This window comes from Mauremys reevesii, linkage group 2 (genome assembly GCF_016161935.1).
Source record: "Mauremys reevesii isolate NIE-2019 linkage group 2, ASM1616193v1, whole genome shotgun sequence".
Classification (NCBI taxonomy): domain Eukaryota; kingdom Metazoa; phylum Chordata; order Testudines; family Geoemydidae; genus Mauremys; species Mauremys reevesii.
Genome location: NC_052624.1, coordinates 54,634,152 through 54,654,806, shown reverse-complemented (window position 1 = coordinate 54,654,806; position 20,655 = coordinate 54,634,152). Strand labels below are relative to the sequence as shown.

Here is a 20,655-nt window from a genome sequence, read left to right as displayed (position 1 = left end):
GCAACAAAAATGATTAGGGGGCTGAGAGAACTGGAATTGTTTAGTCTGCAGAAGACAAGAATGATGGGGAATTTGATAGCTGCTTTCAACTACCTGAAAGGGGGTTCCAAAGAGGATGGATCTAGACTGTTCTCAGTGGTGGCAGATGACAGAACAAGGAGTAATGGTCTCAAGTTGAAGTGGGAGAGGTTTAGGTTGGACATTAATAAAAACTTTTCACTAGTAGGGTGGTGAAGCACTGGAATGGGTTGCCTAGGGAGGTGGTGGAATCTCCTTCCTTAGAAGTTTTTAAGGTCAGGCTTGACAAAACCCTAGCTGGGATGATTTAGTTGGGGATTAGGTTCTGCTTTGAGCAGATGTCTCCATCTTCTAGTGCCCAAATAGTAACATCAGACTCTCTCCCTGCAGCCCCCTCTGCTATAAACTTCCTTGCTTTATGCTAACCAGCTTGTTCCTGCTCAGCTGGGCTTCATGATCAGTTAAGCCTGTCTCTCCCTCCAGGTGCAGTTAAGTAACAAAATTGGCCTCTTAGGCACACATTAATCCATTCAGGGCCTTAGTGGGGTAGACATCCTATCACACAAGGGTTATCAACTGATTTGAAATACACATGCAACTCAATGGGAGTTATATGAATATAGCCTTGACTTATGTGAATATTTCACTTATCATTCTCGCAGGCGTGTGTGTGTGTGTGTGTGTGTGTGTGTGTGTGTGTGTGTGTGTGTAAAAATATAAGTAAGATAAGGTTCAGGGAAAACAACAAAATATTCATTGTCTTTGTTTCCAGGACATTGTCCTAAGTAGGTCTGGAGTAATCGTATGGTTTCCTACTTCATTGTATAAAAATATGCAATAAACAAAATGCAATTATTTTCTCTTAATATTATTTTTTTAAAAAAATCCATTTTGTTTCTTATTCTTTTCTTAATCTGTTTTCTTCATTAAAGTATTGACCCCCTTCAGTCTCTGACTGCTTCTGTAACTCTTTTTCCCCTCCTTTCTTTCTTCCCTCTTTTCTTTTTGGTTATTTCTTTCTTCTTTCTTCAGTCTTTTTCTCTCTTTTCCTCATTTTGGCCTTCCCATTTGATTGCTTCCCTGGCCCCTTTTCTTTTTGTCTCCCTTCTTATTTTGCACTGGCTGGCTAGTCATCATTGGTAGTATCATTGGTAGTTTTCTTTGAAAATATCGCAAGAGCAAGTGTCATCCAAGTAATTTGCCAGTGGACAGACCAGAATATGAAACAGCAGTTAATATAGGGCTTGTAAATTGCCAGGCTGATAGCACTGGACACATCAAGTCCTCTGTTTACTACAGAACAGGTACACTATGGGTATGTCTACACTGCAGTTAAACACTCAAGGCTGGCCTCTGTCAGCTGACTCAGGCTCCTGGGGCTTGGCTGCAAGTCTGTAAAATTGCAGAGTAGACATTAGGCTCAGGTGGAAGCCTGGGATCTGGAGCCCCTCCCCCATTGTGGGGTCCCAGAGCTTGGGCTCCAGCCCAAGCCTGAGCATCTGTACTACAGTTTTCTAGTCCCTCAGCCCAAGCACCACAAGTCCGAGTCAGCTGACATGGGCCAGCCATGAGTGTTTTATTTCAGTGTAGACACCCCAAAGATATAGCACGGTTCCTCATGTTGCCCTTCTGGGGTGCCATGATCTAGAAGGTTTACCTTCGTGGGTAAGAAGATATTTTATTCTACCTTCACATTCAGTTTCTGGACTCCTTGCTGGGACTGTTAACAAAGGATGGTAATTTGTGATAGTGGGTTTTAGGATGCAGACAATCACCCAAAAAGAAGGACTGAGATCACCAACTCATGCAAAAAAGCTGTCAAAAAGATTTCAGATGGTAATAGTTTCTGGTTGTTACTAATCTGGGTGAATTTGAAACCGGTGACCCAAAGGTGAAAAATGTAGACAACTTTTCCCAGAATTCCTCAGATCCTGAGGTTAGAGCTAAGGGAGATCAATCAAAACTACTCACTTAACCTGGTTATACATGTACAATGATATATTGTGACACACGCAAACATTAATCTGTCTAGTATGTGAAATGATTATCCTTACTTCTGCCACCTTTGTCCTTGCAATTTTTCATCTGCTCATCCACACATCCCTTTTTCCCTTGCTCTCCCGCACACAGACACCAGTCTTATTCACCATTCAAGACAGACATTAGTTCAATCATTTTCATTCACTCTTTTTAATCTGAAGTACACATACACACACACTCTTTCTCATTCTCTACTTTCCCACATCTAATATAACCATTGCAAAATGTATTTGTGTACCAGTTATAGATTTTTGTGGTGGTAGTTTAAATTTCTCTTACTCCAACTTCTATTAACTCACTTTGTCGATATATGTATGTATGTTGTCTTTTTGGACACTGATTTAGGAAAATAAAGAAAGCTAGTGTAAATTGCAATATCTATGATAACAATATTCTGTGCACCTAGAATGTAGTGGCTAATTCTGTCCCAGAGTTTATAAGTTTATGGTGCTCATTGGACCAGTTCTGTGGCAGATTCTGTTTGCTATGCACTATCTTGAATAATTTGAAATGTGCTTGGTTAAGTATAAACCTTATTCATATTTATTCTATTGTAGTCAAATATGCATTACACAAAAACTATGAGTTTCTGCTTGAAATGTGTCAGATTTGTGAGATTTTAGAGTGGTCAAGAGGTGGATCACAAACTGGAACAAGTATCAATTCCTCATTGCCAAATTGTTCTCTTCTGCTTTACCATTACAACTTCATGTTTGTTGTCCTTAATTTTTTTATATATATATATATATATATATATATATATATATATATATATATATATATATATATATATATATAAAATTAAGGACAACAAACATATATATATATATAAAGGACAACAAACATATATATATATATAAAGGACAACAAACATGAAGTTGTAATGATAAAGCAGAAGAGAACAATCCGGCAATGAGGAATTGATACCTGTTCCTTGATATCCTTTATGACTAAACACACATCCCTACTCCTAGGCTCCCCTTGTGCCCTTGTTAGAGACTGATTGTGTCTTGTAGGCATATACCTGTTCTGGGGTGGTGCAGAACCATTCTGCCTCAGAGATAGACTAGATGGTCACTTATTGGCAGGCACTTTGCCTTCTGGCATTCTCAAGTGTGCAGTAGGTGAACACATCTTCTGGCCGATCAACCAGCTCTTCTGGCCATTGCATGGGGGAGAAGAATCATAGAATCATAGGACTGGAAGGGACCTTGAGAGGTCATCTAGTCCAGTCCCCTGCACTCATGGCAGGACTAAGTATTATATATACCATTCCTGACAGGTGTTGTCTAATCTTCTCTTAAAAATCCCCAATGATGGAGATTCCACAACCTCCCTAAGCAATTTATTCCAGTGCTTAACCACCTTGACAGTTAGAAAGTTTTTCCTAATGTCCAACCTAAACCTCCCTTGCTGCAATTTAAGCCCATTGCTTCTGGTCCTATTCTTAGAGGTTAAGAAAAACAGTTTTTCTCCCTCTTCCTTGTAACAACCTTTACATACTTGAAAACTGTTATCATGTCCCCTTCTCAGTCTTCTCTTTTCCGGACTAAACAAACCCATTTTTTTTCAATCTTCCCTCATAGGTTCATGTTTTCTAGACCTTTAATCATTTTTGTTGTTCTTCTCACGACTCTCTCCAGTTTGTCCACATCCTTCCTGAACTGTGATGCCCAGAATTGGACACACTACTCCAGTTGAGGCGTACTTAGGGCAGAGTAGATTAGAAGAATTACTTCTCGTGTCTTGCTTACAGCACTCCTGCTAATACATCTCAGAATGATGTTCACTTTTTTTTTGTAACAGAAACATGTTCCCTCCTTTCCATCACTTTCCACTGCCTTCGGGAAGCAGTGTGTATCTGGCGGAGCAGGAAGGAAGCATCCCTTGTTCTTCCCAGAGAGTAAGAGCTACAGTTCTGGCAGGCCCTTATACGGACTGAGTAAGGGAGGTTTCTTTATGAATGTCATCAGCCTACCTGCATAAGAGCAAAACAGAATCTGACCCTAGTATTTTCTAAATTCATATTCTATATTCATTTGGGCTGAATAAAACACTATGGAGGCTATGGCTTTTTTCTCAAGGTGATTTTAAATCAACATTGTTGACTTGAACCTGTGTGTTAATTCTAGTGTAACTGAAAGGTTAAATAAAGTATAGATTTGCTTTGATCCATGCAATTAAATAAAACAGGAAGATTATCTGATGAAAATTGTTGAACAATTGAAGATCAGTTCTCAGAAAAAAGTATCTTCTCCATATTAGGAGCAGGGCATTTTGGCTAGTAAAATTGGGTGCACTGAGTTCTAAGGTAGTGATTTTAAATAAACAATTATAAATATAAATGAATGATGTTTGGTATTGGCACTGCTCCCAGGGTATTTCAAGGAGTTATTGCAGTAATATCAATGATTAGACAATGTTGAAGTTATAATGGACGCTAATTTAATTTGGGTTAGGGACCTAACAGAACATATTGAAAAACTTAGGCAAGTTTTTCTGTGAGCAAGATACACCTAATAGAAATTAAAGTCAAAAGTCAACTGAAGCTGTCTGTATTAGACTTGAGCTGAGAGGTCTTAAATGATCTACATTAAATTAAAGTAATACTGAAATACTCACTCCACATTTTAAGGTAGCCTGACTGTGTTTTATTGGGATCATTTGAGCCATTGATGCAAAACTTGCCCATTAATAGCTGTGTAAAACCTCTGACCATGCCCAGTGTGAATGGAATGTTTTCAGAAGGCTGAACATACTGACTCATGCAAGTGCTCATATAATTAATGATGAGCTCTATGCTTCCCTGCAAACAACCTGACTATGGAGGGCTTTATTAGCTCTTATAGATACAGAATATTGGTAACAAAACCTTGAGATAGGAGGCCAGGCTTTTAAATTTTAAGAAACTCTGGCTATGTTTACACTGTGAATTGCACACCACATCAGAGAGTTGCGCTTTAACTGCTCAGTGTGGGTGCTGCTGGCACAAGCTAAAAGGTGCCTAATTCACATCCCGGGTCAATTTCTGTTGGTGAAAGAGACTTGCTTTTGACCTCCACAGAGATCTTCTTCCTTGTCTCTTTTACCAACAGAAGTTGAGCCAATAAAAGATATTACCTCACCCACCTTGTGTGTCTCATATCTTGGGGCCAACACGGCTACAACAATATTGCAAATAACACTTTTAAAATAAAGTATTTTTCTTTTCTTTTCAATTTGACTCTGGCATGGGTTGTATAAGGATTAAAGAGAAATAAGAGTTTTGGAAGGTATGTAAAACCTCATGTTTCAGGGCATAAGCCAGCTTCTAACTAATGAAGCTAGAGAGAAACTTCCTTGTGGTCAGCTTATTCCACAACTAACCTCTGCAGCATCTTTCTAGCATCTTCTTTAGAAGCAGCTGGTGCAGAATGCTGTTGGAGACAGCATTCTGAACTAGATGGACCACTATTCTGATCTAGTGTGCAAGTCCTACATTTCTAACTAGTATGTTAACTAATTTGTCTGGATAAAAATATAGAATGGATATATATTTAAAAGTACTGCTTTGCACTGTACTCCTTACCTCATACCAGTCCCTCTGAATGTGATGTATTACCATGCTGCTGACTTGCGACTTCTTACATCATGCAGAGACTTGCTGTTACCTCACTTGTTTGTTAATGCAACAGAGACTTATGACCATTGACTTAAAACAAACCTTTACTCACAAGGAATTATTTCCACATCAACCTTAGTTTTCTGCTCTGCGGAATTTTTGCTCTGCCCCTCATTATGATCATCTGTGCCACATTTCAAAATGCAGTACATCTCATATTTGGCTTCCATTAGGTTGAATGCTCCATACCCCAGGCTGTGATTTATGACTTCAGCATTTATGCAGTCTCCATGCACTAACAAGGTAGGCTGGTGCATATGAAATATATTTTTAAAACGAAGGTGGAAGGAGGAGGGATGGGAGGAAACCCAACAGCCTCATGATAAAAAGCCTTGTCAGCACATATGGAGCTAAACAAACACAAGTTGTAATCTTTATTTTATATGTTAGCTTTGCTCATAAAAGTCTACCATAGTGTGTCGTGAACATTCAGTGGACTGAACTTTTAATATTCTTGACAACTGCCCTAAGAGGAATAATGTCCCTTAGAAAAAGTCACAGTTAAACCTGGCAGTAGATTAAGTTAGTTTCCATTTAGGTGTGACAGCAGAGTCATTACTGGTTTTAGCCTGAGCCAATGTGTGAGTCGGCTTCACCACCGTCAACTAAAGACTATGATATATGGTTCCAGATGCTCTGGCCAATTGACCATAAAATTGCTCCGCATTTCTGGCAGAGCAGCCAAGCTGGAGCTTTTTAAAATCTCCACTCCCCAAGCTCAACACCCTCCCTCCTTCCCCCCTCTGTTTAAAAGCTCCTCATTATTCTTCCTCTGCCCCCTGATCTTAGCAAAAAGAAAAACTTCTGGAACCAATTAGAAATGTCTGCACTTGATGAGATTTGCACGTGAGTTTGGAATTGCGAGGCTTTGATAGTGTCAGCCAACAGCTGCAGTTTCAGGTGGTAAAATCTTGGAAGGAATTTTCCAGGGTTTATTTACAATCATCAAATAAAATAAAAATCAAGACAAGTTGGAGACCATCTAATGTGCCATTAAAATGAGGTTGAAATTGGATTATATATTTATTTCATCTGAAAAAAGTAAACCAGTGGTTTATTATCAGGATCTTTTCAATTACCTTACAATCAAGATTGTGTCAAGTGGTTGTAATAAACTGCAAAGTATGACCTGCCTGCCATAGGTTTAGCTGTAAAAGAAGCATCTGCTATTACTTTTGTCACTTTAATTGCTTGACAAGTTAAGGAGATAGTCAGGGCTAATAGAAATCAGCAACTTAGTGTAAAAATTGAAAAAAAAAGTAGATTCTTCCCTGTTGTCAAATATAATGGGAGGGGCAAGAGAAACATTTGAAGATATAAATGCTATCAACATACATTTAAAAATGTATTTCACTTTTAATTACTCTAATATATGTGAAAACCATTATTAGTAAGGTTGATGGTACCTTTCTATTTGTGAGCTGGATTTTGTGGCCCTTCTTTAGCCCAAGACAGTTAGTGGTTGACTGATGGCCTTACGTACAGTTAAGTTTACAAAGTCAACAACCATGGAAAAGGGGGTTATTGAAGTACAGGTATCCTCTTAAAAAGTGTCTCTGAAAAAATGACATTATGGAGTTTCATCATTTATTCTCTTGATAATTTATCTTTCAGATTTGCTTGGTTTATAAATCAAAGAATGATTGTTCTAATTGTTGGCCAGCTCTGAAAGTCAAGCAGTATTTCCTTTCTCCCTCTTAAAACACACAAGTAATAAAGATTTGGCAGTCAGCACTTAGACCACAGTTGTACTACTGCCCCTACACAGGTGGAGCCTTGCACCTGTACAGATACACTGGCAAGACTGAAGCCTTGGCGGACAATTTTGCAGTGGATGCACAAATCCATTTTGTCCTTCCACAGCTGTATTGATTCTGAAGCCCTGGAGCTAGTAGATAAATGCCAGGACATGTTTTTAAGTTTTCTGTTTTTGGTTTTTTTTGTCCAATTTCCCAATATTTTTTTTAATGAAAACTTGACTACTGATGTTTTTCTGTTCTATGAAAACTATTTTGGGTAAAAAAAATTGCCAAATACAAAATAAATTGCAGAATTTTTTTTATTTTTTATTAAAAAAAATGTAACCAAAATGTTTGTTTTGGTTGAAAAGCTATTCTTAATCATCAAAAAAAATAACCTCCACAAATTATTTCAACCAGCTCTATTGTGCATTAGCAGTACTTCTTTGAGTCAGTAAAGGAAGCATTTGTTTCTCACATTGGGAGCAGATATGCTGAAGTAAGAAGTTGCCTGTTTTATTTCATTTAAATATGTAAACATAAAAAGATTGCCTCTCTCAGGCTTTAGCTGCCTATGACAGGTACTTTAAAAATACAGTCCAATTAAGACTAAAATAGCAATAGCAAAACAACAACCTTTGTGAAAGTGAGTCCACCATCAGAGACAGCATAGGTGGGTTGGGGAGGGGGTTGTTTGCAGGGACTATAGTCATCCCCAAATTTGCTTTAGCCACCCAGTAGCAGCTACTGCTGCTCTCCAGCCCCCCATCTCTGCAGCAGCAGAGAAGTACGCTTGGGTGGGAGGTCTGAGGTGCCCGAAAGCAGCCCCCGGCATGTGTCCCTGCCTGGTGTCCAGGGCAAGTGAAGGATCCAGGACTCCCCACAGTGGCCCAGAGTGAGCCGCTCCAGCCTGGGCTCCTGCCCACCACCCTTCACAGTTGCTGCTCCCCAAGGACTCTGCCATGCCGGGTCCCCCATCCCAGGCACCTTTCACCAGCTGCAAGCAGCCCGCACCCCGCAGTGCCTGGCTCTGGTTTCTGGTCTCCAACCTGGCCACAGAAGGGGGAAGGACAATGGAGGAGATGGGGCCTCGTGGTGAGTGCAGGCACAACTGCCCCAATTTTCTGGCTGGCCCACCTCAGCTCCCCACCAGGAAGAGGCTGGCGTCGCCCAAACTGAAATTTCCTTATCTCAGCTTCCCAAAACCATTGTTTTCTCCAAGTGAAAATCTGTACTTGAAACCCCACAAAGCATGAACTCACATCCCCAAAGGTCCTTTGTGTTATGCCCAAAAAGCATGGTCTGTTTTGGGCCCAGCAGGAGTGCATTTCAAAATCAAGGCCCTCTCAAAGGGTGCCCTACCAACAGCATCTTCTCTCGTGTGCAAATGGAGCTCCACATCACATGCTGTGGCAGACCTCACCAGGGTTCCAGAGTCATTTGGGGAGCAGGGCAGTCTCTCAAGTAGGCAGACTGCAGGCCATTGTGGACTCCATAGGTCAGAACCAACAGATAGTCAGTGAAGATTCAGGGGCATTGGTGTCATACTCACACTGAGACACTGCTTAATGATCACGCTATTGCCCTCTGCATCTTCTTCAGTTTTAGAGTTGATTTAAACTGCAATGCTATGTAAAGAATTTTGCAGTACTCTAATCTGTAAGTGACAAAGGCATTAATGCGAATGAAATATATTTTCCCCAAAAAGGGGTCACTGCTACTATCTGTTTCTCTTACTGCCAACCTGCCATCCTGCTCTGGATTGTGTCTCAGCTAGCTCACACTCATTCACACCCCAGTCACACCTGTAATGGAGGGAGACACCTGACTGTAATTCCTGGGTTGGACAAAATAGACCTGAGTGTCATCAGCATAGATATTTATTTAAATATTGAAAGTACTGCCCTAAGGCCTCTTCACTGCCTCTTCTAACAGCAGCATACACAAATTAAATGGGAAGAATGATCTCGGGAGCAATCTTGTAGCACTCTACAAGAGCTCTGAGGCAGAAAAGCAATTACCCTCTTGGTGACTTTCCAAGACAAAAATGACAAAGCCATTGCAAAGTAGCTCCATTTACTCCCACATAGGTCCTCAAGCAAGTTAACAGAATTTCCTGTTCAGCGGTATGAAAGGCAGCCAATAGAGCTATCAGTATCAGTCTAGACCCTTAGCTAGCACCTCGGTAAGATTATCAATCAGTATAGTCTCCATGCCATAACCAGGTCTGAACCTGGCCAAGGGGTTCTGAGGCATCTAGATACGCTGAAAGTTGTCATACATTAACCTTGTACATAATTTTAGCCAAAAATGGAAGGTTGGAAGCAGTTGACCAGATTGTCAGCATCAAGTCATAGTTTCTTTATCAAATATGCTACATGTGCTTCCTTAAGAGTGCTTAGCACTCTGCCATCATTAAAGGAGACATTGAAAACCTCTATCATCAAAGGAGCCAACACTTCCCCACTGGCCTTTCCAAGTTCATCTGTAGAGCAAAGTTCTCCCAATATATCCAGAGCCCTCAGTGAAGAACACTGGGTTTAAACTCAAGCAGATTAGACTTTCCCCTGTCCTCTCAAGATCATGTTCTGCCATCATAGATGTAGCTAACTTGATCTGAATTTTCTCCTCAAAACAACAAGATGTTTCCTCACAATGGAATGTTTGAATCACCCCCCAGAAGAAGACAGCCTGGATTCAGCTGACTGTTCTCCACATATAATAAAGCAAGATTTTGCTGATGCTGGACACCATGAATCATGACAGTTTTGAGATACTTTAGATGTCCTTTCCTCATGATTAGATGAAGAAAACTTGAGTGTGAAAGGGAGAAATGCAAATTTAGGTTACTTCAGTGTATCTGGCTCTTGCAAAGATGTGTAAGGGGAGAGGTTGGGGCAAGAAGCCTCCTGCCACCCTCTGACACAAGAATCTCTTAATGCCAACTGGCAAGAGTGTGCAGAGACCTTATAAGAATCTCATGATCTTAGTGTGTACATTTGGGTTCACGAAGAATGTCATGGGCATCAATATCATTGCAAATACATGTACAGATACTATTTAAGGAGTTTGTATATACACCAAAAATATGTTCTTACAGGCTGTATGAAAGCATTAGTCAGCAGCAAAGGTGGAAAATAGATTTTCTGTCAGACAAGAGATGTTTAGCCATCATGTATATTTGGGAGGGATAAAGAGGATGCCCAGGAACCCTCCATGGAGGAATAAAAAGGACAGTGTTTTGGCTTCATGAAAAAGGGGGCTCAAGAGAACTTTGGGTGAGATAAACTTCTTTAGACAAGAGACTAAAGAGAGTAACTTGTTTGTTAAGTTCAGTCTTTAGAAAGCATGTTAGTTTGTTTTATATATAATCATTTGTTTCAAGGATTCTTACTATTACTTGAATCTCTGTTCTTTGATAATAAACTTAAAACTGCATGTTTTAACTATATACACCTCTACCCCAATATAACGCTGTTCTAAGGAGCCAAAAGAATCTGACCGTGTTATAGTGAAACTGCGTTATATTGAACTTGCTTTGATCCGCCAGTGTGCAGCTCCTCCCCTCCCCGAGTGCTGCTTTACCGCGTTATATCCGAATTCGTGTTATATCAGGTCGCATTATATTGGGGTAGAGGTGAATATCTAAGTGCTATGGAATTAGGCAAAGTGCTTATTTTGAGTTGAATCTTAGATGGTGATATGTACTGTTTCTTTGGGAACCACAGGCCTGGTACTTCTGTGGGTGTTCAGTGGATAAAGGGGCTGAACACTGCAGGGTACATTCTGAGTATTTGGGGGTTGATGTATGCTTGTCGCTATCTGTACAGAGAGCAAGGTAGTACTTGTGCTGCCAGAGGTTGTTAGTTACAAGGAGATGATCTACAGCAGGCATGGACAAGACTGCTTCACGCTAAGGGCAGGTAGTGGTGAGATGCCTCACAACCCTGGGAAGCATCACACACCCATGCGAAATTTTCCTTTTACAGCAACCAGCAAATCTGCGTGGCCACCTTCGGTGTGTTCCCTGTATGTCAGGTTCCCTGACCTTCTAGGCTAGTGTGGCTCTTCACATGGCAACAAGCCACAGCAGAGCACTTATATAGTATCAACACCCAAGTTTAGAAGAAGATTGTTGTTGGTGTTTTTTTGGGGGGGAGGGGTGAGTTTAAAATACTTCCACAACATAGTGTATATTTTAACTACAAAGATAACGTTTGATAGTTGCTAGTAATTACATTCTTCTAATCAAAAGGGATATGTCCATTAGGTTGTTACTGAAAATGCAGATGACATCTTAGACACAATGGGAATGACTCCTCTTTTAAATTATTTGCCTAAGAGCAGCACCTGAAATAACCATTGAGTATGAAAGCTGTTTCATGACATCTGGTCAGCTGCATACTGATTTCTAACCAGCTAAATGCCTCTTGTCTAAAGTGGGCAATGGATCGATCAGCTAGAATCAAGTTGTTGTAGTTTCTGTGATTAATTGTATGTATTGCCTTGCCATGTTTGTTATTCCTTTCCTGGAGATCTGTTTGATATGATGTTTAGAATCAGGAAACATAAAGAAAACAACAATGCTGTATTTATTTTTGTGTTTTGAATATTACGCAAGGAAGAAAGAATGTTTAAAAGAGTTTCCTTTTCTTGCCAGTGCCAAATAAAAAATGCCTGATGAAAGAAGATTAGCAAATGTTGTGTTTAACAACTGGTTCCCAAGCACAGAATACATAAAACACTTTGTATGTTTAAAAGTTGGAAATAGGTGTTTTGAGGGGGAAAGAATATACAAAGCCCTAGTTATTTACTAATACCTCACTTGAGACAGGCAAAACAATGGAATCACCCCCATGGAGTTTGAGAATGATCCCATCTGTCCTGACAGAATTGGTTTGGTTTATCTTCATGTGGAGCCTGTGTAATGCTTAGATTAGATTGTTTATTTTGCTGATTGAGTGCTAATATACAGTTGGAAATGCTCGGTTCTAGATTGGAAATTTTAGGTTTTATGGAGAAGAGGATGCTATATTTTATCTTTAGCTATTACCTGAATTTGCTGCACATCTGCATATGACTATAAATCCCTGGCATGGATTCGTTTTTTCCCCACTGTTGGCTTCAGAATGTTGGCTACAGAAAACAGGAAGAGATTAAGTAACAATAAAAAATGGCAGTTAAATGTGTGATTTAATAATAAATAGAAAAGAAAAGAAAGGATACATTTTTCTTTCTCTCTCCCTTTTCTCCTTTGCCTACAAATAATCTAGTTAGATTATAAAACCTTGGGGCAGAATTGTGTCTTCTTGCATGTATGAAAAATGCCTAGCACACTTGCAGTGCTATATAAATAATGAGCAGTAATCATCATCATAATTAAATTCCACAAACTGCTTGTCTTTTTAATTTATTTTATTATTACCTTGCGTGGGTGAATACCCACTTCGTCAGATGCATGCCTCTGACGGAGTGGGTAGTCACCCACGAAAGCTCATGCTCCAATACGTCTGTTAGTCTATAAGGTGCCACAGGACTTTGTCGCTTTTTACAGATCCAGACTAACACGGCTGCCTCTCTGATTATTACACTCAAATGTGGCCCACCAAATGATTGCCAGGTTTAGAAAGACTTGACCTCCTTTTATCCACATGGATGGTTTTATTTATTTATTTTAATTTTCTGTGGGTTTTAACTAAGTACACTATAACATAGAAGGCGAGGTTTGGTCCTGGATCTACCTCCACCTCTGACATAGACTTGTTAGGTCAAATTCACTACTGGTGTTAATGGGTTCCCCAGTGACATTTCCAATTATAGACAATTAATTGATTCATTTGTGTTATTAGTGCATGTTATAGAGTCTTGCCTCAGAGCAAACCCCACATGCACAGAAGCGGTGTTGCAGAGGTTAGTGATCTGCAGTGCCCTCTTTTCCATCCCAGTTCCATGATGGTCTGCCATTTCCGTGGCTTGCCTTCTGGCATGGTCATCTCTCAGTCCATTCCCCTTCTAGGGTTAACAGAAAAGTCCCAAAATAAGAAAACCCAACGTCCAGTGACCTCTACACTCAGCCCTCAAACTCCACTCTTGATACCTGTACCTCCTCTCTTGCTCTGGGGAAGAAGTAGGGGAACCTGGGCTCACCCTCTCTTCTGTGTTCTAGCCAGCGACCTTGGTTTACATGGCTAAGGACTGTGCCTTCAGTCCCTCCACCCTGGACTGCTCTGTCCTTTGTCCTGCCGGTAGATGTCTTCACTGGGTCTGCAAACTCTGCTAGCCTTGACTTGCATTTGTGGTTCCTCACCGTTTTTTTTTTTTTTTTGCCAGCTATGGAGTGGGTGGCACTTCCTGCCCCTCTTGAAGCATCTGGGAAATAGTAACTGATTTTCTCCCAAACACTACTTATTCCCAGGCCCATTTTCCCATCTTCGAATATCTCTTCCATCTTTGTAGATGAGACCTACCAAAAACTCGAAGGAGCCACGTCATGTGACAGGGATGGGCTGACCTAGGTTGCACTACTCTTAAGGGGGCAGGTTGCCCCTTCACTGTGTCACTTAAAGCCAAATTTACAAAGAGCCAGTTGTTTAATTGGATCTGCTAAATCATGAATCTATTCTACCTGATAGATTAATCACATACCATAGATTAATCTATCAGGTAGAATAATATCTTGGCAGGGAATTATTGACAGGCTACAGTTTCAAATACTTAAGGATTATGGAATAAACAGATAGAGTCCTGGATTCTAAAGCCAGCAGGGACCTTTGTGATCATCTAGTCTGACCTCCCAATAACAGAGGGCATAGAACGTCCCCAAAAATATTTTCTATAGCATATCTTTTAGAAAAAAACATTGTCTTGATTGAAAAATTGCCAGTGATGGAAAATCAACTATCCCTTGGTAAATTGTTCTAATGGTTAATTATTCTCACCATTAAAAGTTTATGCCTTACTTCCAGTCTGAATTTATCTAGCTTCAACTTCCACCAGTTGGATCACGTGATACCTTTCTCTGCTAGATTTGAGAGCCTGTTATTAAATATTTGTTTCCCTTGTAGATACTTATAGACTGTTGTCAAGTTACCCCTTAACCTCTCTTATTAAGGTAAATACATTGAGCTCCTTGAGTTTGTCACTCTGAGATAGATATTGCTGCAACTAGTGAATAAAATCTCCCCAAATTCTTAAATTCACAAGGATTGCAGAGTCTAGAGCTGGGGAAAAAATAGAAAGTATTTTTTGGTAAGTTTAAATGTATAAAAATCATTTTTAAAAAACCCACAAGTTTTTGAAGTATTTCATTTTTTCCACTTTCTCTTACCTTTTCCTCCCTTTTTTGTATTTCCCTCCCCCTCCCCCCCCACCAAACACACTTTTCTTTCATGTTACCTCTGGAAAAGGAATTTAAAAAGAGAGCGAAAGTGGCAGAGAGGACTGAATTTTTAAGTCTTCATTGAAAAACTGGAAAAGTTCAAAAACCATAACTTTAAATTTGAAAAATAGGTCATTTTAACTGAAAAACTTTTGAACAGAAATGTTCAATCATTTGTAGTAGAGACAGAGAGGTTCACCTGCAAGTATATGCTGGTATCAAATGGCCAAAGCACCTCCAACATACTATGATCCACTGAGTTATTGTTACCCTCTTGGGGCCTCTGTTGGAAGTAGCAGAGTCATGGCAGTACATTGTCTTACTCATATGTCAATGGTCTGAATTGGCCAAGTCAAGATCCACACCCTGTCATGGTCAAGTTCCAATGCTCTGTGCACCCTTCCTATTTGACTTTGGTAACTAGGAGAAAGATCCCACTGAATATTTGCCCTCATTGTCAGCAAGTGATATAATGGCCTGACCAAGAGAACCAAGAATGTTCCCATTAGTAGTGAGGAAATAGGTCTAGTAATATCTTTCTTATGTTAAAATCATGGTAGTTATGTAAAAAAATATTTTCAAGCTGACCGACAACCCTCAGCCTTGGCAAGACTTCAGAGACTGAAATTCTAATCAGTTTTTCTCAGTTGGTGATTGCCAGCATACTTGGCATGTTACTGAGCACCAGGAGAAGTAATACATTGATATTAAAAGGTATGTGCAGGGAGGGGTAAAACCTTCTACACTTGACTTTCTTGGAAACAGATTTGGAAGGAGATAGCCAAGATTCCCTGATCCATAGTTCCACCACTTACTCTTGGAGTTTTTAATACATCTTATACTGCATGACTAATCCAGGTAGAACTGTCAATTTTGCCCTGAAAACTAGAGTCTAATTTATAGCTCTATTTAAAAAATTGGTTCTTCTTTAAGAGTAGTGTACTTCGCTACTGTCAGAAAGGAATGGTTGATTGCCTGGTCTTCCTAAGGTTACAAAGTACCATGGCATATTGGAGGTCACGAGTTATCCATGGTCACATAAACACCACCCTATACCGGAAACCCACTGACCGCTATACTTACCTACATGCCTCCAGCTTCCATCCAGGACACACCACACGATCCATTGTCTACAGCCAAGTTCTAAGATACAACCGTATTTGCTCCAATCCCTCAGACAGAGATAAACACCTACAAGATCTCTGTCAAGCATTCTTAAAACTACAATACCCACCTGCTGAAGTGAAAAAACAGATTGACAGAGCCAGAAGAGTACCCAGAAGCCACCTACTACAGGACAGGCCCAACAAAGAAAATAACGCCACTAGCCATCACCTACAGCCCCCAACTAAAACCTCTCCAGCGCATCATCAAAGATCTACAACCTATCCTGAAAGATGATCCCTCACTCTCTCAGATCTTGGGAGACAGGCCAGTCCTCACTTACAGACAGCCTCCCAACCTGAAGCAAATACTCACAGCAACCGCACACCATACAACATAACTTAACTTATCCTTGCAACAAAGCCCGATGCCAGTTCTGTCCACATATCTATTCAAGTGACATCATCACAGGACCTAATCACATCAGCCACGCCATCAGGGGCTCGTTCACCTGCACATCTACCAACGTGATATATGCCATCATGTGCCAGCAATGCCCCTCTGCCATGTACATTGGCCAAACCGGACAGTTTCTATGTGAAAGAATAAATGGACACAAATCTGACATCAGGAATCATAACATTCAAAAACCAGCGGGAGAACACTTCAACCTCTCTAACCACTCAGTGACAGACTTGAAGGTGGCAATTTTGCAACAAAAAAACTTCAAAAACAGACTCCAAAGAGAGACTGCTGAACTCAAATTAATATGCAAATTAGATACAATTAACTTAGGTCTAAACAGAGACTGGGAATGGTTGGGTCATTACACTAATTGAATCTATTTCCCTATGTTAAGTTCTCCTCACACCTTCTATGGGTCGTCTCAATTATCACTTCAAAGGTTTTTTTTCTCCTGCTGATGATAGCTCATCTCAATTGATTGGACTCTTCCAGTTGGTATGCGTACTTCCACCTTTTCATGTTCTCTGTATGTATAAATGTCTCCTGTCTGTGTGTTCCATTCTATGCATCCGAAGAAGTGAGCTGTAGCCCATGAAAGCTTATGCTGAAATAAATTTGTTAGTCTCTAAGGTGCCACAAGTACTCCTGTTCTGTTCTTTTTGCGGAGACAGACTAACACGGCTGCTACTCTGAAACCTATCTTCCTTTTTATAACTCACTGTAAAATGAATATCCCCATGTCTTCAATCTCTCTCTGCTTTCAAGATCACCCAATTATTATTTGTTTTGTTATAATATCGGCCCTACTAATGTCTAGTAAAATTTTACTCATGAAGTAATCCCCTTGAAATCAGTGGGCTGACTTGTACAGTTAAGCACTTCTCTATGTAAGCCTGAACCAACTCCTATTAAAGACCATGGAAAGACTCTCACTAATTTGAACAGGAGGTGGATGAAACCCTATGAGGGAATCAGGCTCTGTGTATTTGGTGCACTACCACCAGTGAATTCTGCAAAATAAACAACCAGAAAAGCAAACAATAACATGATATATTTTCGTAAAATATTTTTTTCCATGCTATCATTCCCTTAACCTGTGGTGTTCTACTTTAGCCCCCTTAGAGGAAGATAGTTTTGTCTTCAATTTTGTTATATAATCTTATGCAATCTTAATGAGGTTTTCAAGTGTCTTGCTGTAGTAATTATAGCCTACTCTGTATTTAAGCATTTACTAATTTCCAAGTTCTTATAATAATTACAATTAAATTATTCCTATAAAATGCACCCCTATATGACTCACATCTGTTCCTCCTAGGGACGATTATAATAACTAGCCATTATATACTATTTTTCATCAGTAGATCTAACACTAAAGGCCAGCAGGCCCAACTCCTGGCTAAAGGAGATTTAGGAAAGTGAAAAACAGAATCTTTAGTGGATCCAGGTTTATTTTTTTGGCTTTGTAAAATATCTCCAGCTTTCAGGACCTATTAGCATCAAATAAAAATCAAAAGCATCAGATTGCAAAACTAACAAAAATTATAGCTGTGAAAACAGCATGCAACCAAAACTGGTCTGCTTTCTTGGCTTGTCCACATGAACCCTCCCCAATCAGTTACTTCACCCTCTGCTGTTATATTTTGATCCCTGTATGGATGAAATTACATGGTCTTCATGATTTTAGTTTGCTTTCTGCTGTGCAGTAATCTGTACCATAAAACCCCATACAAAAGCAAACTACAGCTGAAAAAACTGCATTTATTAGACAGTGTTTCTTAAAAGGCAGAGTGGAGGCATATTTACTAGTCTGTGCTGATAGCATAGGTTATAACTGGCAGTCAGGCAATGGAGATATTTTAATGTTCTGAGATTTTCATTTGGGGACAAATTCAGGCTTCAGGCTGCATGTAGTCTTATGCTTGAAAGAGTGTCATATTATTATTTTATTTGTAAAGTGCTGCTGATATGCTTAGTACTTGACAAAAGACAAAAAAAAAAAGACAACGAAAATATTGGGCCAAAGGTGTTAACACAGTCACCATCCAACATTAAAGAATGTTAAATAAGGTCCAGAGTTTGGTATATGGAGACCTCTGCCTGCTCAATACATTGGCAAACACCATTAAAATCATTTTAACCTTTTATTAAAGATACAGAAAAGAAGGAAAAACAGATAAGCATTTGAAATGTAAAGTATGAAGTAAGGCTTTCATTTTAACAACATTTCTTGTTCCCTTTCCCTTTAGCTGCTGTTTTAGAAGGGGGGAAAACTCACCTTGTTTGACAGTGTCTTACATAGTATCAAAGACATTATAATAACTGTCTTTTTGAGGAAAAGAGAAGACGTTACCTGAGATGGACAGGAGCTATTATTGTTGCTGCTGTCGTTAAAATCCAATCCTGTTTCATCTCAGGTGATGGATGGGATTCTGCTGGAGTTGGTAGGAGTGGCAATGTCATCTGGATCCCTCTCTCTGGCCCAAGCTGGTCAGGACATCCTCCAGGATTAGGATAAAGAAGGTCCAGGGTCACAGGAGATAGTGGGGGTGGTAGTCACAATGGTGAAGCTCACTTCAGTAGCCTCCATCTGTTCTTCTCTTCCATCTGTTCTTCTGTTAAGGACCCACAAAGGGAACAGTGGGTGGAATAGCCCATCCCCTCATTATTTTGTCCCCAGTTAGGTCTAATATCCAACATACCAACTTGGGTTCATTAATTTCTGGTTCCACATCTTCTGTCTTTATGATTTCAACATAGTCCTTGAACTATATCAAGGTGGCCTTTTAGTTTGGACTAATTTAGTCTCTGTCTGGTTCTTTTGCAGCTGTTTATAACTGCCTTACTAAAAGCAACTTGACTTACTTTCTATTGACATTTGTTATTGGTTATTGTAACATTTTATGATCTTTCATGTACTGTTTACAGGTGATCACAATTAGGGTAAATTTGTTTGCTCAGTTATCATAACGCCACCCAGAAGCATCTTGCTATTTAAAAGAAAGATGCAGATAAGAAAGGGCAACACACTTGGACATTCAGGGAAAAATGTTAGCAGTTTTTTTTTTTGGTTGAGTTCTATCTTATAGAAAGTTGGGTGGAGAATGCATTTGACTGACATAGTTTTAGTGTTTATTCCCCTTGAGGAAGAAGTGAGTCATGGGGAAAAGGTGTAGTGGGGTTGAGAAGTCATTCCATTTGCAGGGCAGTGTGGTCAATTTTGTGCATGGCAAAAGGTTTACAGTGCGTTGGATCAGGGATGCATAGTGAGACTGTTTAATATATTCATTAATAATCTGGAAAAAGGATGTCTAATGAAATGGCAAAATTTTGCTGGTGAAACTTTTAATTCAGGTTAGTCAAAACTGAAGAAATGAAGAACTCCAGAAGGCTTTAACAAAGCTAGGTAAATGAACAGCATGATGGGAGGTGAAATTTACTATTAACAAATACACGGCAAATCACATTGGAGGGACTAACTAATTGTACAAGCTGAGGTTTCTAAATTTAACTGTAACCACTCAAAACCAGAAAAGATACAGGCTTTATTATGAACAACTCATTGCACACTGGCGATTAAAAGAACAGGAGTACTTGTGGCACCTTAAAGACTAACAAATTTATTTTAGCATGAGCTTAAAATAAATGTGTTAGTCTTTAAGGTGCCACAAGTACTCCTGTTCTTTTTACGGATACAGACTAACCCGGCTACTACTTTGAAACCTGGCGATTAAAAAAAGGTCTGTGCTGCTGTCTGGTAGAGGGCCGCATGGATGGAGAGCCAATCAGGCCCATTATTAGGAGTGGGGGCATACAAGGCATGTGCATCCCAGTAAGCCCTTGCTGCTATCACTTTTTCTGAGTGGGAGAGGCCCAATGAGATGCTACCTCTGTGATCCGCTCCCTGAAATCCTGGAAAGTTAACACCTTGCAGCCATCTCCACAAAGGAGGCATTCGAGATGTGTCTTGGATTTGGAGAGCATTGTCTGCATCGTGTACATCACTTACTTTCCTCCTGGTTGCCCCACACCGCAAACCGATTACTCACGTCCTTGTAGAAACAACACACTTGGAGCTGGGGGGCAGTGTGATGGACCATGGCTGGTCTTACTCTAGGCCCATTCTAACATTACTTTTGCTGTCTTGCTATGTTTCTGTGGTCTGTGCTTTGAACAGTTAGAACCTGAATTGGGTCCTTGGTTTGCAGTTTGTCTAATAAGCATTTGTTTTTGTCCCAGCTTGATGACAATGC

At 39.9% G+C, this 20,655-nt stretch overlaps 1 protein-coding gene across 6 annotated transcripts in view; it reads left to right on the top strand.

The window, feature by feature from the left end:
• The window catches only part of AGMO (alkylglycerol monooxygenase), a 515,888-nt gene that overhangs the window by 167,409 nt on the left and 327,824 nt on the right, over positions 1-20,655 (top strand). For 2 of the 6 annotated variants that reach the window (XM_039523589.1, XM_039523586.1), the window contains one exon: positions 3,865-4,139. The exons of 3 other annotated variants lie outside the window; for them this stretch is intronic. In XM_039523589.1, the coding sequence (XP_039379523.1) occupies positions 3,865-4,044 (180 nt within the window). In that variant the 3' untranslated portion in view covers positions 4,045-4,139. Of the gene's footprint in view, positions 1-3,864; positions 4,140-5,892; positions 5,963-20,655 lie in introns of those variants that run through there. One more of the 6 variants, XM_039523587.1, reaches the window with a different exon arrangement.